At 48.1% G+C, this 16,804-nt stretch overlaps 1 protein-coding gene across 1 annotated transcript in view; it reads right to left on the bottom strand.

The window, feature by feature from the left end:
* Nucleotides 1–13,157, bottom strand: part of SCUBE2 (signal peptide, CUB domain and EGF like domain containing 2) — a 38,725-nt gene extending 25,568 nt beyond the window's left edge. The window contains exons 1-7 of the mRNA XM_066551622.1: nucleotides 13,049–13,157; nucleotides 10,526–10,648; nucleotides 9,986–10,111; nucleotides 7,051–7,185; nucleotides 1,582–1,707; nucleotides 1,095–1,211; nucleotides 169–258 (exon numbers count right to left, since the gene is read on the bottom strand). Coding sequence (XP_066407719.1) covers nucleotides 169–258; nucleotides 1,095–1,211; nucleotides 1,582–1,707; nucleotides 7,051–7,185; nucleotides 9,986–10,111; nucleotides 10,526–10,648; nucleotides 13,049–13,151 — 820 coding nt within the window. The 5' untranslated portion in view covers nucleotides 13,152–13,157. The remainder of the gene's footprint in view (nucleotides 1–168; nucleotides 259–1,094; nucleotides 1,212–1,581; nucleotides 1,708–7,050; nucleotides 7,186–9,985; nucleotides 10,112–10,525; nucleotides 10,649–13,048) is intronic.
* Nucleotides 13,158–16,804: the final 3,647 nt, after the last annotated feature.

Here is a 16,804-nt window from a genome sequence, read left to right as displayed (position 1 = left end):
TCTGAACACTAGGGAATAATATTACTTCCTGAAGAGAGAGCGGATTCATCAGTCAGAATTCAGCCCAGAGCTGAAGGTTACCATGAAAAACCAAAAAAGCCCCACACTAATTCTTCAGTCTAAAAGGTTTCAACAGACAGCAGAATTATTTTGCATCAGCACTTTTACCCATAAGCAAGCGTCGCTTCACTCTCTTGTCCACATCAGCTGCTGCTGTGGTGTTTCCCTCAGAAACTTCAACAGCAGCTTCTTCCCTCTCTGTAAGGAACACAAAAAAAGCAAGTGAGTAAAGGTGCCCTGGCTCATCTGACATCCAACACACACAAACAGCTCCATCACACACTGAATCAGGGACAGTCAGAACTGACCAGGCAGAAATAAGTTATTTTTAAAGAGCAAGTAGTAATAAAAATCATGAAGACCCTTCAGTCAAAACCATGAGAATGTTTTGCTTTTGTGGCTTCCTTACAAGTCATGTTTGCTTCAGTATCCTTAACAAAACAAAAGATGTGCTACAGATGTAGTGAACAGCAGCAAGATGAAAGAGCTGACTGAGCTGCTCTGTTAGGAGTGCGCTGTCATCATCCATCGTGGGCTAATTACAACAACCAGCCAGTCATTCCTCAGCATTTGATTTCAATCAACAGACAACAAACTCTTCCAGAGACTGCAAGAGTTTATAAATCCTAAGTGCTTTCTTTACTGGATAACTGCCTTCCCAAAACTACACATCAATTGATTTCAGAGTCCCAGTTTTTACAGACGTACTCCTCGCTCACACTACTGAAGAAACTGAACCCAAGACATCCCAGAGGGAAGGAAGCCTGCTTTGGTTGGTGACAGGCCTCCTGTTTCAGGGGGACCAGTGATAATTACAGGTTGCAATAGTATTAGGTAGCTACTTAAATAGGGAAGCATAACTTGCCTGGACCCAACCAACTCACCCATGCACTATCAGGTTCCTTAACTTTGAACTCCTTGACATTTTCTAGCCATACCATTATGAGGAGCACTAATCTTGCCCACACAGCACCACCACACCCTCCTGGAGCTGGCCATCCCCAGAAAAGCCCTTCCCTGCAGTGCATACTGACCCAGGCAGGTTTTGCCATCCACGTGCATGACGTACTTGGGGTGGCAGCCACAGACGGGCCCGTGCTCAGCATCGTCACACGTGTGCTGGCAGCCCCCGTTGCCGTGGTTGCATGTCACTGGGGAGAAAACACATGGCACTCTCACTTCCAGCACCTCTGAGGGACACTGTGCAACCCCACTGCCACCTGAGCATCCAATGCACCCCTGTCCTGAAGGGCTCTGTGACAGTGAGACACTGCACAGCTGTCTCATGGAGCTGAACTTCCAGGTGTTATGAGTGATGGCACAACTCCCAAACTACAGACACTACAGCAATCAACAGACCTGTGTGACAGCATCCAGAAAAGACATCAATTCTGGTTCAGTTCAAACACACACAGCTCAGGTGTGTCATGTTAGCTAAAACACACCAAGTCCCATCTGACTGCAAACAGAACGCTATTTGTTCACTTTGGGAACCATAAGCACATGCAGAATGTTGCCTACAAATGCAGCTCCTCTGGTTCTTGGACAGCTCAAATCCCGGTCGGCATTCACAGGCAACTCCTCCTTTGGGTGTTTCTCTGCAGATGTGGGCACAGCCATGGTCTTTGTTCATGCAGCTCATGCCTTCTGTAAAACAGGAAAGGTACCAGAGCATCAGCACCCTCAGCAGCTCTGTGTGCAGGCAACAAGGTCACTTCAACACACACACACAGACTAAGTCTCTAGCTCTGGGAAGACTCTGCAGGGTTGGGACAAGAAGTTTCAGCTTACAGAGAGCAAAGGCAGTGAGTCCAGTCCTGCAAAGTCACTGGCCCCAAGGTTTCTCCTTCTGTGATCTTTTCTGTGCCTGTTCTTTGACTGCAAGGTCAAAGAGCAACATCCACAGATTTGTACAGCACCTGCATACTCATCCAATGCTCTCAGTTGATCCTTTTAGGTGTTCATAAAACCTCCTCATTTCTTTTACAAATGTGGCAATGTCCAAGTCTAAAATTAAGTTCTTATTTCTCTGCTTATAAGAGCAGCCAGCAGACACAGGAATGTTTAGAACAGCAATCACAAGGGTCATCCTAATTTCAATTCCTGGCTTACAAAGCAGATTCCCAGAGTCATAACCTATCTCAGCAGTGACCAAGTGATGAGTCCTAGCTCAGAGCAGGCCAATGTGCAGATTGCACACATGCTGTACATTAATTTTCTTTATTGTTAACCATTTTGTTTTCAATTTTTTTTTTCTGATTTCAGGACACACCACCCAAGATAACCTCACTGGGTATTATCACAGTGTTGTGTATTTCTGCACACCTTCCCAGTTAGACAGAATTTAGTGCCAGTGTCTGCTTTAACCAAATGAAGAACCAGTGTGACGCTGATGACTGGATTTCTTTTGCTACACCTCCTGTCATTTTTATCTCTGCCAGCTCGTGCACAGCAGTCAATTGCCAGAGTGTTTTTCCTAGCCTCTGCAAAAAATATTAAGTCAATTAAACAGGGAGGAATAATTTCTAAAATTATTGCCAGAGCTTCTTTCCCCTTGCTCCATGGCTCAGTGCAATCAGCGTCTTTGCCATTTGCAAGAAGGTGGTACAGCCTGCACACACACAACACAAAAACACCCAGCAGCTGGCTGAGTTACCCAATGGGATCAACAGACCAAATTAAACAAATAGGTGTGCTTTTAACAGAATACCACTGGGTTTTGATGGAGTCCTCTACAGTGCTACAAAACCAGGAAAGAGAAGACATCTGAATGTTCTCCTGGGGTATACAGAGAGCACACCTTTACCATCAAATTCTCTGCCTGGGCACATTTGGCTTGAAAAGGACAAGTTACACCAAAATGCTCTTTCTTCCCAGTGAGAACATTTCATTTATGAAGACCAAGTGGAACATGGTTTGGCTGCAAGGGCTCATCCCACACCACCCCAGTGAACTTCTCTGGAGCTGAGCAGAGGCACAATCAGGAGCAGAAGAGCAAGGGTGACCATGCTGCAGGAAAGGGACTGTCAGTTCCACACCGTGTATATTTTTTAAACTTACACAGCCCTTTTTTCAGCCTTACTACTAAGTGAAGCAAACCCACTGCATTGTGAGGCAGAGGTCACCATTATTCCACTCCACTTCAATTAGGTCCTTTTTCCACACTGCTATTCTCACCCCCTGGAGCACCAGCTACAGGACCCTTTCTCTATTAAGACAGCTTTAAGCAACAAAAGAATGGACATTGCAGAGCCCAGATTATTCTGCTCTACTGGCTTTTTGATTCCTTTCCCACAGTGAGAGCTCTCCACAAGTCCAGCAAGACAATGAGGCTTCAAATCCTGCAGCACACAGGCACAGCCCAAGGAGCCCACAGGAAAGCTGTCACCCATTATTGTGTCAGTCAAGGAAGGAGACAACCCATGAGGCCACAAATTAGCCTCATTAGCTCTGGTGTTTTTGTGAAAGTTCTGCTCTTAAGCATGCAGCATGGTTTGGTCTGTTAGCTCGGAGGGGTTAGAGAGCATTAAAAGAATTAGCAGCTTAGTTTCTGTCAACAAAGTTATTCTTTTGTCTCTATTGAGCTACCAAAGGGGAAACTGCTCAAGCAGGTACTTTGGTAAAGTTCACTGGCACCAAACAAATGGTTTATATGCTCCATTTGGGATTGCTCCATTCTGAGTGAGCAGACTTCAATCAGGTCTCCACAGAAAGCTCAAACTGTGCTTTCCAGACCAGGATGCATTTTAATAACAAGGTATCCATTGTGGAACAAGGTACTCCACCAAACCCACCAAAATCTGGCTGACCTGAAAGGCAGTTTCATAGAGGATACCCACATCCACACATTCCAGCATTTACTTTGGGACTGCTCTTGTTTCCAAAGCTGGTAGATCTCTCTCAGTCCCGTTTTACAAGGTTGTATTAAAGAGATGTCTGTAAAGCCATAAATGCTGTGTGGGTGCAAACTCCTGGGTGCACACAAAGTCTCCTAGGTCACATTGTTCCAGTGCTGTTGCAATGGCAGACTGTGGTCCAGAAACAAACCCTAACCAAATTTCAGTCAAATCTCCCCACACACTTCCCAGATAGACAATTTCTCCTGTAGGAGACCCTGCCCTACAGACACACAAATATCTGGTGATGGATGGCTCTGGATTGTCCCACTCAGCCAGGAGAGGTGACTCCAGTGCCTTTGTGGTTGAGCAGACCCCGAGCCAGGTGAGACCTTTCTGACAACAGGACCTTCTTGAAGTTACCCAGCAAACCTGAGATCTGAGCACTCCTGTCACTGGCAAAGCACAGGCAAAAAAAGCCAGCAATATTTCCCTATCAGGTCACACTAAATTAATCTCTTACATGTATGATCTGGGTTTAAATTTTTTTTTTTTTTTGCACAGAAGGTGTCAGGACAACATTCTCAATCTGCTAAGAGCATTAAGGCAGGCTCAAGCAGCCATTCTGTAGGACAGAGAGAGAGGATGCAATGGAACAAAGAGCTATCAGACATTCTGAGAGAACAGAAAAATGGTGAGGAGCATCAGCACAGCCAGCAGAGCAGGACACCCCAGGAATGCTTTAGTCTTTCACCACATTTTTTACATGCTTGTGTTAAGGCAACTTTTCCCCAAAAGCTCTCCAGCTCTCCCTGTTCCCTGCAGCCAAGGCTTCAGGAGGGACAGCTGGGATGGTGCCCTGTGTGTGAGTTCACACAGGATTCCAACGTGACTTTCATCCCACAGATCCCCTCCATTCCACCAATCCAGACCAACCAGCAGAGCTATGACTGTGAGATACCACAAGGGAGAGCAGCACGATTTGCCATCCAGAGCAACAGCAGCCACAAAGATGCACCAGGTATTTACTCACAAAAAAAATTCTCTTTTCCCTCAAGTTTTTGTATTCCCTAATATGGAGCAAGTGGAACCCAGAAATGAGATGCACCAGCATGGCTGCCCTGCCAGCTGCTTTAACAGCCTCCCTGGGTAATTCCTTCTCCCACACAGATGAAGAGCAGCCCATTCCAGCAGGAAAACAAGGATAAAAAATAGGACTGTACACAGCTTCCCAGGACACCTTCATTTCCTGTGGTTTAACCTCCAGGTCCCTCTGCTTCTGTGTGTTTAAATGCCAATATTGCAGCCCACAGGGAAGGTCTCCCAGACATTGATATATGAAAATCTTAATGGGTCTGGGAGACAGGGAAGGAAATATTCCCTCACTTTACAGATAAGAAGCAAAACTGAATAGATGGTCTAGGCAGTAGGAGCCAAAATCTGCTTTGATCAATGCTGTGAGGTCTCAGAACCAACAAAGTACAAACACTGAGCAATGCATACACAAGTCACAGAAATGAGCAGAAAAGCAGAGAACAAAGTGAGGGCAAAGATAAAGAAGTGAGATTTGGCTTAAAACAGACATGCCCACCCAAGGGAAAAAAAAAAGGTAAAAAAAAGGTGGGGATTCCTCAGCAGCACTTTACAGTAATGAACGGGGGACGGGGCAAGGTAGAAGGGAAAGAGTCACAGCATGAAACCTGAAAAAATGGCTTCTAAAGAAAGCAAAACAAGTACCTCAATGTTTTACTAAGAAGAAAAAAAAAAAAAAAAAAAAACAGGCAAAAGAGTGAGCTGAGGTTTTTTCTTAAGACTGGTTTTGATAAATATGTATTCTATTACATAGGTTTTATGGAAAAAAAATCCATCTTTTTTGTACCCTTTTTTTCCTTTTCAAAGAAAAATACCTATGTTTTGTGGATGTTTGGTATTGTGAAAAAAGGGCCTTTTAGGGAAAAGAACATTAAGAGAAATTAAATGTATCTTGAAGAAAAGAGACAGAATTCCAAAGGTACAAATAAGGGAGCAAATATTAGTGACAGGGAATGCTGCTGCTGTCAGTTCAAGAGAGTAGAAGGTACTCAAGCAGCAGCAAGTATGAAAAAAGAGTTGGAAGTTTTTCCTCTCTCGGCATCAGACACGACAAGGAGTTCAAGCAACCAATTTCAGTCCTTAGAGAGCCCCTCCATGGGTGCACAAGAACCCACAGCCCTGCTGTGCCTTGTCCCAGCTCTGCTGCCCTCCTGCCTGTCCCCACTCTGGGCCAGCCCCTGCAGTGGCAGCCTGAACCAGACCCCTGTGGGACCAAGCCCAGGGCCCGAGGAGCTGAGGACACAAATTCCTAATCCAAACAGAAGATCAATTCAGCTCTGTCAGATGGCAGCCACCTCAGCACCCTCATCTATGTATGGCCATATATGTCTACAAATGTTGATCTCTTCACTTTGGGGATTTTTAGAGTGAGATTTGTTTATTCATGCTCAGATTCCTCTTATAGTTATGCCAACAATAAGCCATAGATTAAAGAAAGCCTTGCAGCTCTAAGCCCTTCTTACTGAGATTTTCACTGTACAGTTCAATGGACAACTCCCTGATCTGAGCAACCACTTTAAAGCATTCCCTAAGGGCATCCAAAATAATTTTGTTCCATCTGATGCCTAATTAGATATCCAAGACTCTGATCTCTCAAAGGTCGCTTCACAAAGGTTTCACTCAAAACAAAGCACGAGATTTGAATACCTTTGGGGCTGACAAACAATAAATCTCTTCGCTGAAACCTAAACATTCTACAGGGAATCTAAAAGGTATCTGAAGGTAGTGCAGCTATTGCCCTGTAACTAAAGCCACTGAAAATGCCCAGAACTTCCATTTGTCGCCGTTCCCTGGGTTAGGGCAGAGTTTTGGTGCCCAGCAGAGCAGCAGGGACCCGGGGGTGCAGCAGCACAGCCTTCAGCAGGCTCAGCACCGCAGACACAGCCGGCATCAAAGAGAGGAAGGGATGCAGCCCTTCAAAGCCACTTAGAAGATCCTGACACACTGCTCCTTTCAAAAGCAGCGAGGACTTGAAGCCCCTTCACAGTTTTGAAAACATCAACCTAAGAACACTTCTGAAGCTGGTTTGTGGCTCTTGCCGCCGGCAGGGGCGGGGCGGTACCTTCGGAGCGGTGGATGCAGGTGTGCTGGTTGTCGCTGAGGAAGAATCCCTCCTTGCAGCGGCACTCGTAGCTCCCCACCGTGTTGACACAAACGTGCTGGCAGCCACCGTTGTTGAACATGCACTCGTCTGTGTCTGAAAGAGAGAGGGAAGGACAGAGATGAGCTTTGTGCCCTCACCACGGTACAGACAGACAGACACCAGCTCGGGCTGGAGGCACCCAGGCAGCTGAGACACCCCGGCTGCCCTGTGGGTGCTGCTGTGCTGTCAGCCTTGGGAAAGGGCATTTCTGCAGCTGCACGCACATTTCCCGGGTGTGCAGTCTGCCCGAGAGCCAGCCCAGCAGAGCTGATGGTACAGCCCTGGCAGAGCCAGCCCAGGAGCCCCAGTACCCAGGGAACATTCCCTGCCCTCAGTGCACCCCCAAGCCACAGCCCAAGCACATCCAGCTCAGCAAGCACATGTGGCTCTGGCTGCCTCCATGGGACAGCCACCCTTTGGCTCCAAACCCATCCAAGCTTTAAAGGTTATACTGGTTTTGGTTCTCCAATTTGAGATTTCTTTTTCCCAGGAAGCTCCACATCCTAAAGCAAAGGTGGAACAAGAAAAACACAAGCCTCAAAATAAATTCAGCTAAAAACCTATCCCCTGCTCCTTACTTTCAGCCTAGCTAGAATTCACACACCATATCTCTTCTGGTGCTTGGTTTATCACCCTCCTCCCTCAAGCCTAGGACATCATCACTCTTCGTCAGGGCTGCTCCTGTGCTGACTGACTGCAGTCAAGGACAGGAGCAGAAGTTCTGGAAGCAGTTTTAATGTTGATTTTGCAACATTCAGAGTCTCAACAACACCAGAGAACACAGGAGGGCTCTGCTTGCAAGATAACCAAGAGAACCAAGGAGTAGAAAAACTTCAGCTAAGCCTTTGAACAACAGGATGCCCATCCCAACCTCCAATTCTTTGGAATTGTACCCCTTAATAAGCACAGGTTTTTGTAACCACGACTGCCAAATACTTCTCCTAGTCTAATTTTCAGAACATTTAGTGGGAACTAAAAAACATTTAGACCCTTAAAAACAGAACAAAACCTTGCTGAGGCAAAGCACTGGTCTCATTTGCAAATTCATCTGCAGCACCATGTTTGCTCCCTGTTCTGTTCATTGTTCCTGGCTAATAGTACAATGTTTTTAATTTAACATTGTAGCATTTCTGGCAGAAAACAGCTGTCCTTTAAAAAAAAGAGGAGAAAGAGAGGCTTTTAGTAAGAAGCATAACATGGTATTACAACAGATTTAATGTCCACTGAAAGCAGTGAGTAAGCCAATTGGAGGCAAAGGAATGTGACCTGCTGGAGAAAAAGAGCGGCTGACATATTTCCATCACAAAGAAGCTGAGTATTTTAGAGTTCTGCAGTGATGTGAATGTGCAAACAATCATGAATAAACAGCCACCACGAGTCTTTAGTGCTACAGATTTGAACTCCAGCAGATGTTTCTGTCTTACAGACCTTGGAAAGCTTTCAAAAAAATCATCTCTTTCCAACAAGTAATTGTCTATTTGGCTTAAACCCAGGCACACAGCAGAGATCTTCAAAAATAAGGGTGAGAGGAGGGCAACCCTGGCGTGAACAAAGTAAATAAACAGATTAAGAGAAGATGTGATCCAATTTGCTGCATGCCAAAATATTTATTTAACGTTTACATCACAACTCAAAATTGGCACATCAGTGGTAAAAACCTCACTGTATGTCAATGACATTATGTTTTATTTTATTTTATAGGTCTGCCATGCAATGCTGAGCAGCTTCCCAGCGACATAGCAGGTGGTAGGTTTTGGCCTAGGTTATGTCAGTGGTCACAAAGAGCTCAGCTGAAGCATGCCCTGGGTACAAGGAGAATGCACACATGCCTTTGGTGCCATTGTTAGAGGCAGAGTGCTCCTTCACATCCAGCCCTTCATGGTAACCTCAGCTGAACTCCACTCTGTGTTTAAACAAACGCTAAAATAAGATGGATGTTCTGTTATTTTAAAGTATCCGCAGATATTTTGTTTCCCTCTCTACTTTATTGAGATTTTTGGAACCTGGGGAGTTCACCCTCTCCTCCACCTACACTGCAGAAAGCTGGGCAGGCAACAGGTTCCCAGCAGGAAAAACCCAACACAATCCCACTGAATACTGCAGAGTTTCCTGATTTGTCCCTGCAGAAGACACAGCCTGGGGATGGTCTGACCCCCACACACACTGATTGATGTGCCACACACCAGTGGGAGCAGCCAGCCAAATGAACTGGAATCATGCAGGGAGGGCAAGGTTCCTTCTGACTGCCCTGGGTATGGAGGTGTGTCCAGGCACATCCACACGGAGTGCAGCACTAGAGGGAAACTGAGCCATCCCTGGAAAAGCAAATGGCACAGGTGGCACAGGGTGAGCACAGGGGTGCCCAGGAAGCAGGACAGCTTCACCAGCTCGAGGGTCAGCCCCTCTGCTCTTCAATGGCCTCCATCACAAACACTCCCAAACATCCTCTCCTTTTGGGAATACTCAGAATGAGAAGCCCCCCTATTACAGACAAATTTGAGAGAGAAGATCCCAAAGCCTGGAAACACATCTGACAACTGATCCTAAGCTAACTCTGGGACGGAGAGGACAATGATAGCACATGTTCTTCTATATAAACTCATTTAGCATAATAATAGGTGGCATTTTGCCCACTTAAACCCAAAGCACTCCAGAGAAATACAGCACAGATATCCCCATTTACAGAGGGGGGAAAGAGCCACACTGGGATGATACCTGAAAACCCTTAGACTCACAAGCAACATTTCCTCTCTCTCTGGACTGAGTGAGCCCAAGAGATGGGCAGGTTCCCCATGGGTGCAGCCACAGGGTGTGTTCCAGCAGCCCCCACCCTGCCTGTGAGCACACCCCTTACCCAGGCAGTTGTGGCCATCGTGAGCCAGCATGAAGCCATCGTAGCAAGTGCAGCGGTAATTCCCTGGAATGTTGAAACACTCGTGGACACAGCCCCCATTGAAGTCGTTGTCACATTCATCAATGTCTAAGGAATAAAGCAAAAGTCAGTATGATGGATGCTTGCCTGAGTGTTATAGACAGAGATGTGACTGCCAAAATGTGAGCAGCAACTGCTGTCCAAAATGGTCATTGTCTTGCAAACGCACTATATTTAATGCATTTCCTGCTGAATGACTGAGAAAAAACCCTGAAACCCCCTGGCAGCTTTACCTTATGCTTTTTAGGCCATAAACAACAAACTCATTATCAGGCTGAGTGAAATGAACAGGTGAAAATCCGTGCAAGGTTTGCCTTTGATTTTGTAAACAAGAAGTGAATCAGGTGACAAAACAATGACTATTTTGATTTCAAAATCATCCTTCATTATTTCCAGTGGCTCTATTTCCTTAGAAATGCTCCATGCTAGCACAGCCAGAGTGCTGTGCTGTGCTCCCTTTACCTTCACATTTCCTCCCTTCGCCGGTGTAACCCATTTTGCACATGCACTTGTACAGCTTCGGGGTGTTTTGACAAATAGCATCTGGGTGGCAGTCATCCAGCCCCAGGGCACACTCGTCCACATCTGTGAAAAGACAGCAGGCTCAGGAGGGATGTCAGCAGCAGGAGAACAGGGCACATCTCCTGAGCACATCCCCGAGGGGATGACAAGGCTGAGCACCTCTCTGTGGTGCCCACAAGAACATTGTGTGGTTTTGTGTGTCAGGACAGACACAGGCAGAGACAGTATCTGCACTTCAATTTCTGTCATATTCTACCTGCACAGAGATATATTTGTATGCAGTTCAGATAAGCCCATGGTAAGCTTTTGTGCACGTTTATAAATGCACCCAAAACAATCTCGTAAGGGTTAGATGCTCTGTGAAATTCAGCTGATAGGTTCACAGAGATTCATCAGAGATTGTCAATCTTTCTGATTAAAAACAGTCATTGAAAGAGTTAATACATTAAAAACAAAAAACAGTCATTGAAAGAGTTCTTGATCACATCCATGCATCTCCTGCAGGAAGCCCAAGGATTTTTAAAATAACAAGGGGAGAGGATTGAAATGTACTTTCAAAGTCACCACCAACAAGTTAAAAGACTGACTTACCATTAAACAGATGTATAATCATAAAATAATTTTTTTTACTACAAGAATAGTGTCTGGGGAACAGCACTGCCAAATCACCTGGCCAGCCATCTCAAAGCACAGCAAACTTCAGAGAAGAGGAAATGAAGAGAAAAGGAAACACCAACAGGAAGAAGTCCTGGAGATGAAGAAGTGTAGACAGAAGAGGAAGAAAAGTTACAGGCAGCAGAAGACATCAGCACAAGCTTTTCACACAGCAGAAGAAAACTGAAGCACGGAGACAGGAAGATTTCCAGCAACTGGCTAAAAGGGAGAATTGTAGGAGCAACACCCCATGCAGGTACAAAAAGTGCCTCCTACAACAAGAAGCAGTGCATGAGTATCAGCAGAAAGCAGCTACTTCAATAGCCAGCCACTTTTTATGGTGGGGATCACTTTCCAAATGGAAACTTCAGCCAGCACTTCTCCCATTTACAATTATAGCATTCATCCTGCTCTTTTTTTTTTTCCTTTCCCCCAATCACAAAAAATGCCTGTAGGTACTGCAGCAGCTGCCAACTGCAGAAAGTGTTCTCTTGGTTTTAACTCCTAATGGGGTTTGGCAGTGAGGAACAAGGCAGAGAGCCAGTGTTAGAGCAGCAGTGCCTCCCTGGCTCTCAGGTGCACACAGCTCCAGTGATGGGGTCCCAAATACCGCCATCGGCAAGAAAGGAGAAGGGGGCAAACAGTGGGAAGCAGCTGGGAAGAGCAGCAGAATCGGCTCCCTCTCAAAGCAGAGAAGTCAAGCCAGTGAAAAATAGGGAGGCAGTGAATTGAAGGAAGAAGTCGTGCAAGGAAGGGTACGAGCAATAGCTAAGGGGTCTCCAGCAGGTGGGGCAGACAGAAAGGATGGGCAGGAAGGACAGACAGACAGCGGGCATAAAGGGGCATCAGCCACACGTGCTGTGTGCCCTCGGCACCATCAGCTCTCCCCTGCCCTGCCCGAGCCAGGGGCACAGACCTGCCCCGGCAAGAGGACTCCCAGAAAACACCCGGCAAGGAGGGGCTTCCCTCTAAGGCAGGACACAGAGACAGGGAGCAGATCTCGTGGCAGCGGCAGGATGGCAGCTCCCAGCTCAGCGGGGTTATTTTTACACCGCCCCTCTGTGATCTGCACCGTGCGGTAAAGAACCGCAACAAGAAGCCGCATCGCTAATGCGTGGAAAAGAGGGCTAGGAAAAATCCGTAGGCACAGAGAGAGAGATTTCCCCTTGCAGTGACAGCATCCCGAGCAGAAGAGAGACCCTGCAGGAACGAGACTGTGAGCAAACACCGCAGCCTTCAACTTGGCAGGAGGCGGCGGCGGGAGAATTCCGGGGCTGGTTCCGCGGGGTCCGAAGGCAGCTTCACCCGCGGCACACAGCGCCCACACCCCGCTCCCCAGGTGCCCCGTCCCGGGGCTCTCCCCGCTCCCAGGGCAGCGGGAACCGCCGGGAAAGCGGCGGTGGCAGCACCCGCGGAGCCCGAGCGCCCTGCGAACAGCGCCGGGCACGGCCGCACCTCACACCGGCACCGGCCCCTTCCCCTTCCCTTGGCCGCCGGCCCAGAGAGGAGCCGGGACCGTGCGGTGCCCGCGGGGGAAGCCGCGGTGCGGGGCTGGGGCGAGCGGGGGGCCGGGCCCGGGCGCACACACGGGGCAAGGGAAGGGGCGGGGGGCACTCACCGGGCAGGGACCGGGACCGGGGGGCACTCACCGGGCAGGGACCGGGAGCGGGGGGCGCTCATCGAGCAGGGACCGGGAGCGGGGGCACGGACCGGGGAAGGGGCGGGGGGCACTCACCGGGCAGGGATCGGGGGGCACTCACCGGGCAGGGAGCGGGGGCACGGACCGGGGAAGGGGCGGGGGGCACTCACCGGGCAGGGGCAGCGCGGCGGGGCCGGCCGGCGCGGGCAGCAGCAGGAGCAGCAGCGGCAGCGCCCTGGCCCCCGTGGCGCCGCGGCGGCCGCCGGACCCCATGGATGGCGCTGCTGCCGCTGCCGCCGCCGGGCGGGAGGAGGCGGCGGCCGAGGGAGTGTCTGGGGCGCCCGGCCCGCCTCGCACTGACAGCGGGCGCGGGGCGGCGAGGGCTGGGCGGGCCTCCCCCTCCCTGCCCGGCCCTGCCCCGGGCGCGGTGGGCGCTGCCGGCTCACGAACCGCCCCATCCCGCCCCCCCGAAGCCCCGGTGCCCGCACACCTGCGGCGCCCCAAACACAGGTGTCCCGCGGAGCCGCTGGCAACCGCGGGAGCGCCTCACACGCCGGAGCGGGAGCGCCTCACACGCCGGAGCGCCTCACACGCCGGAGCGGGAGCGCCTCACACGCCGGAGCGGGTGCTCCCCGGGCCCGGGAAGCATCGCCCGGCGCGGACGAGCCCGAGCATCAAGATGTGGCAGCCCGAACACACACGATGCGCTCCAGCCTCCATTGCCTTGGTTCAATACAATACTGACATTTTTACCGTGTAATTACACCCCGCTGCAGAGCGTGAATCCCCCCCGGCTGAAGGCCATGGCAAAAGCCACGCATCACCCCACCCCCAAGCCAGCCCCATCCCACCTCCATTCCCAGCCAGGGATTTCACACAGCTGTCGCTCCTTTGGCAGGTAAAATTGGCTCATACATTATTCACTGAAATTATCATTTCCTAAATAATGTCTGACCTTTCAGGCTGCGAGCAAGAGCAGGCAGTACTCTTCTCCACCCCTCCCTCCCATCCCCATTTCACTGCCCTTTCCCTTTTGTTTTGTTCTGTGAGAAATACCGAGCAGTTTGCAGTTTCTAGTTGCAAGGGCGGTTTATACACATTAGTAAATCTTCAGAATGAAGCTTTCCCTCAGTCTTTGTCTTTGTTTCCTTAATGGCAGCTATAAATTACCACTCTCCTTTCTCACTGGAGCATCAGGCTTCATTGCTTTTGAAATGATCAAAGTTATTCTCTTTTTGAATCCAATGAGAAGCAACCTTTTGTGTCTCCTGGACGGTTTCAGTCTTAGGCAATCTCATCTATAAATACATAAAGCTGCTCATTAAACACTCCAAGGATTCTCCAGCCCTAAGCAATAAATGAATGAAGGGTTTCTCGACAGTTTCCGTGATCTCCTGAACAAACCTTCATACTTGGGGTGGGAATTGGCACACCTGCACAACTCTCACCCAGGCTGTCTCCATAAACAGCTCTCCCAGAGGGACAGAGAAGCCATCTCCCATCCAGGCACATGGCTTCAAACCCCCTCACAGAAAAGCTGGCACTCAGTTCAGGCACTGCCCAGTCAAGTCCCCTCAATGAACTCGACCAGTATTAATTTAATTACCTTTCATCACAAGATTTGCAAAAGACAAAGTAAGAACACATATGAAGAGTGTAGCAGAAAAACCAGCAAGAGACACTGAAGAGTAACCAAAATATCCAAAGCTTCCTGAGGCACCGTAAAAGCAAAGGATCTTTCTTACTTCTGTAAACTAAAACATAAAGTGAGACATAAATATTTGGGAATGCCTGAGTTAGATCAAAAGATCTCACTGCAGCTTGGAAAACAAACAGAACAATATCAAATTTATCTTAGCTAATGAAGCCATTTCTTACACATAAATCTCAAAGTGTTTTGTGAAGGATCCTGGCTATTATTTCACATATAACACACATTTGTTTATGAAGAGGAATTGCCATTAAAATATCTCTTTAAAGACACAAACCAGACAAGCTCAGACCTCAACTCAGATGCCTTTCTGCAGCCTTTTTAACCATTTCTATTCAACCACAGAGTCACAGTGACAGCTCTGGGCATGAAGACCTTTAATGGGGGAGAGAAGCTACAAAAATTCTTAAGATTCAACTTCAGCACTAAGTATGAGGAAAGGAAAACAATCATATCAGGGCAGTTGGACAGGAAGACAATCCAAATAGGACTGTTGGGGGATTTTTTCAGCAATTTTAAATAAAATCAATTGACAAAGTTTCAGGGAATAAAATAGATCCTGGAAAATAGCTACTTCCATAGAGGTAAGACCCCCAATTCCCCTCTGCTCTCCATTTTCACCATCACATGCAGTTGCCCCACATTGAGAGATGGAGACTAAGCTGCCACAGAACAGCTGGATGTAAAATCTGCTTCAAAAACTGTACACCTGATGTCCTAAGTAGAGATGAATACTTTTGTCTGCAAATTGGGGTTAAAAACTGCTTTATGCTCCATAATCCTTGTTAAATTTCATCATTTAACAATGACCAAACAATATCTGAAGACATGCAGATTGCTATTTCATCTGCACTTCAATGAGAAGTAGCAACTCTGCTGGCCTGCATCATATTGACCCAAAACTGAGCATGCTGAGTGCTTGTGACAGCAGCTGAAAACAACTGGGAGGGCTGGGAGACGCCAGAATGGTAACAGCAAAGTAGGATGCTGACAAGTGAGGAAATATTCTCAAATATTTAATTGTTCCAAAGCACAGAGAGCTGTAGTTTCAAGCCTTGCTCATCTCCAGGTGTGCACAGAGTTTTCATTGTTTTTCTTTGAAATGTATCACTCAAATTTTTACACTTCCCATCTTAGTGTCCGAGGGTTGCTGAATTCTGTGTAAAAATAACACATCTTCAGTAACCAGCAGGATCTGCACAGGATTCATCTGAGACAGAGGAAATTTGTGCATTCTCTGGTCACAAGGGGCATTAGAAACCCTCCCATGTAATTTATATGCCTTGTCTAAGTCTTTTTATGTCATTTGTAGAAAAACATTCCCCAAACAAACATCAGATCCACCAGTGCCATTTCAAATGTTGCAGGATCTGCATCTTAACATGCCACTGTCACTGAAATGAAGAACAGCTCCTGTTTATTGCAGAACTGAACACAGCATGGCCTATTAATACACACACATTTCTGAGTTAAAAGGGGAAAAAAGGAAACACTTTGTCATATGAAATAACTTTTAGACATTTGTATTTCCTTGTGAGAACTTCCCAAATCATTGCTACAACAAATGGTACCATTTCAGACGGGAGCAGTGAGTGAACAGCCCCTGCCTGTGCACCCTGCAGTTGCACAACACACTCTGCCCACCAAGGCCCTGCTCTTGGCGCTCCTTTTCCTTGGAGGAAATGTGACCAACCTGAGGCCAGCACCTGAGGTGAGGTGAATGAAGCTGCACTTACCTCAGCCCCATGCAGGCCTGCCCCACGTCCATCCCTGCAGGGGGGGCAGGAGCAGCAGGCCCATCCCAGCCCGGGGGGCAGAGCTTTGGTGTCTCTCACGGGCTCAGCACACCCACAGCAGGTACCAAGTCCACAAATGCACCCCAAAACCTGCCCAAGGATGAGGCCAGAGCATGGCTCAGGCCAAGCTCACCCTCTGGCATCCCCCAGGATCACCCCAGCTCAGGCAGATCGATGCAGTTCCCCCAAGAGCAATACTGATGTTTGATATTTGTTATTTCCCTTTGCTTACAAAAAGCCTCCACCACAGACCAGGTGCAAAACTTCCCATGCAAAACTACCCCAGGGGTGTGAGAGGTGAAGCACCAGAGATACCTCCAGATGAATGATCCAGGTGTCCTTCCCTTCTGTCTTCCCTGGTGGAATAGAGCATTCAGAGATGACCTCACACACTTTCAAACAGAGGGAATGGGAATGGC

This window comes from Molothrus aeneus, chromosome 6 (genome assembly GCF_037042795.1).
Source record: "Molothrus aeneus isolate 106 chromosome 6, BPBGC_Maene_1.0, whole genome shotgun sequence".
NCBI lineage: Eukaryota > Metazoa > Chordata > Aves > Passeriformes > Icteridae > Molothrus > Molothrus aeneus.
Note: the sequence above shows the minus strand (reverse complement) of the source record. Positions and strands in the feature narration are given on the sequence as shown.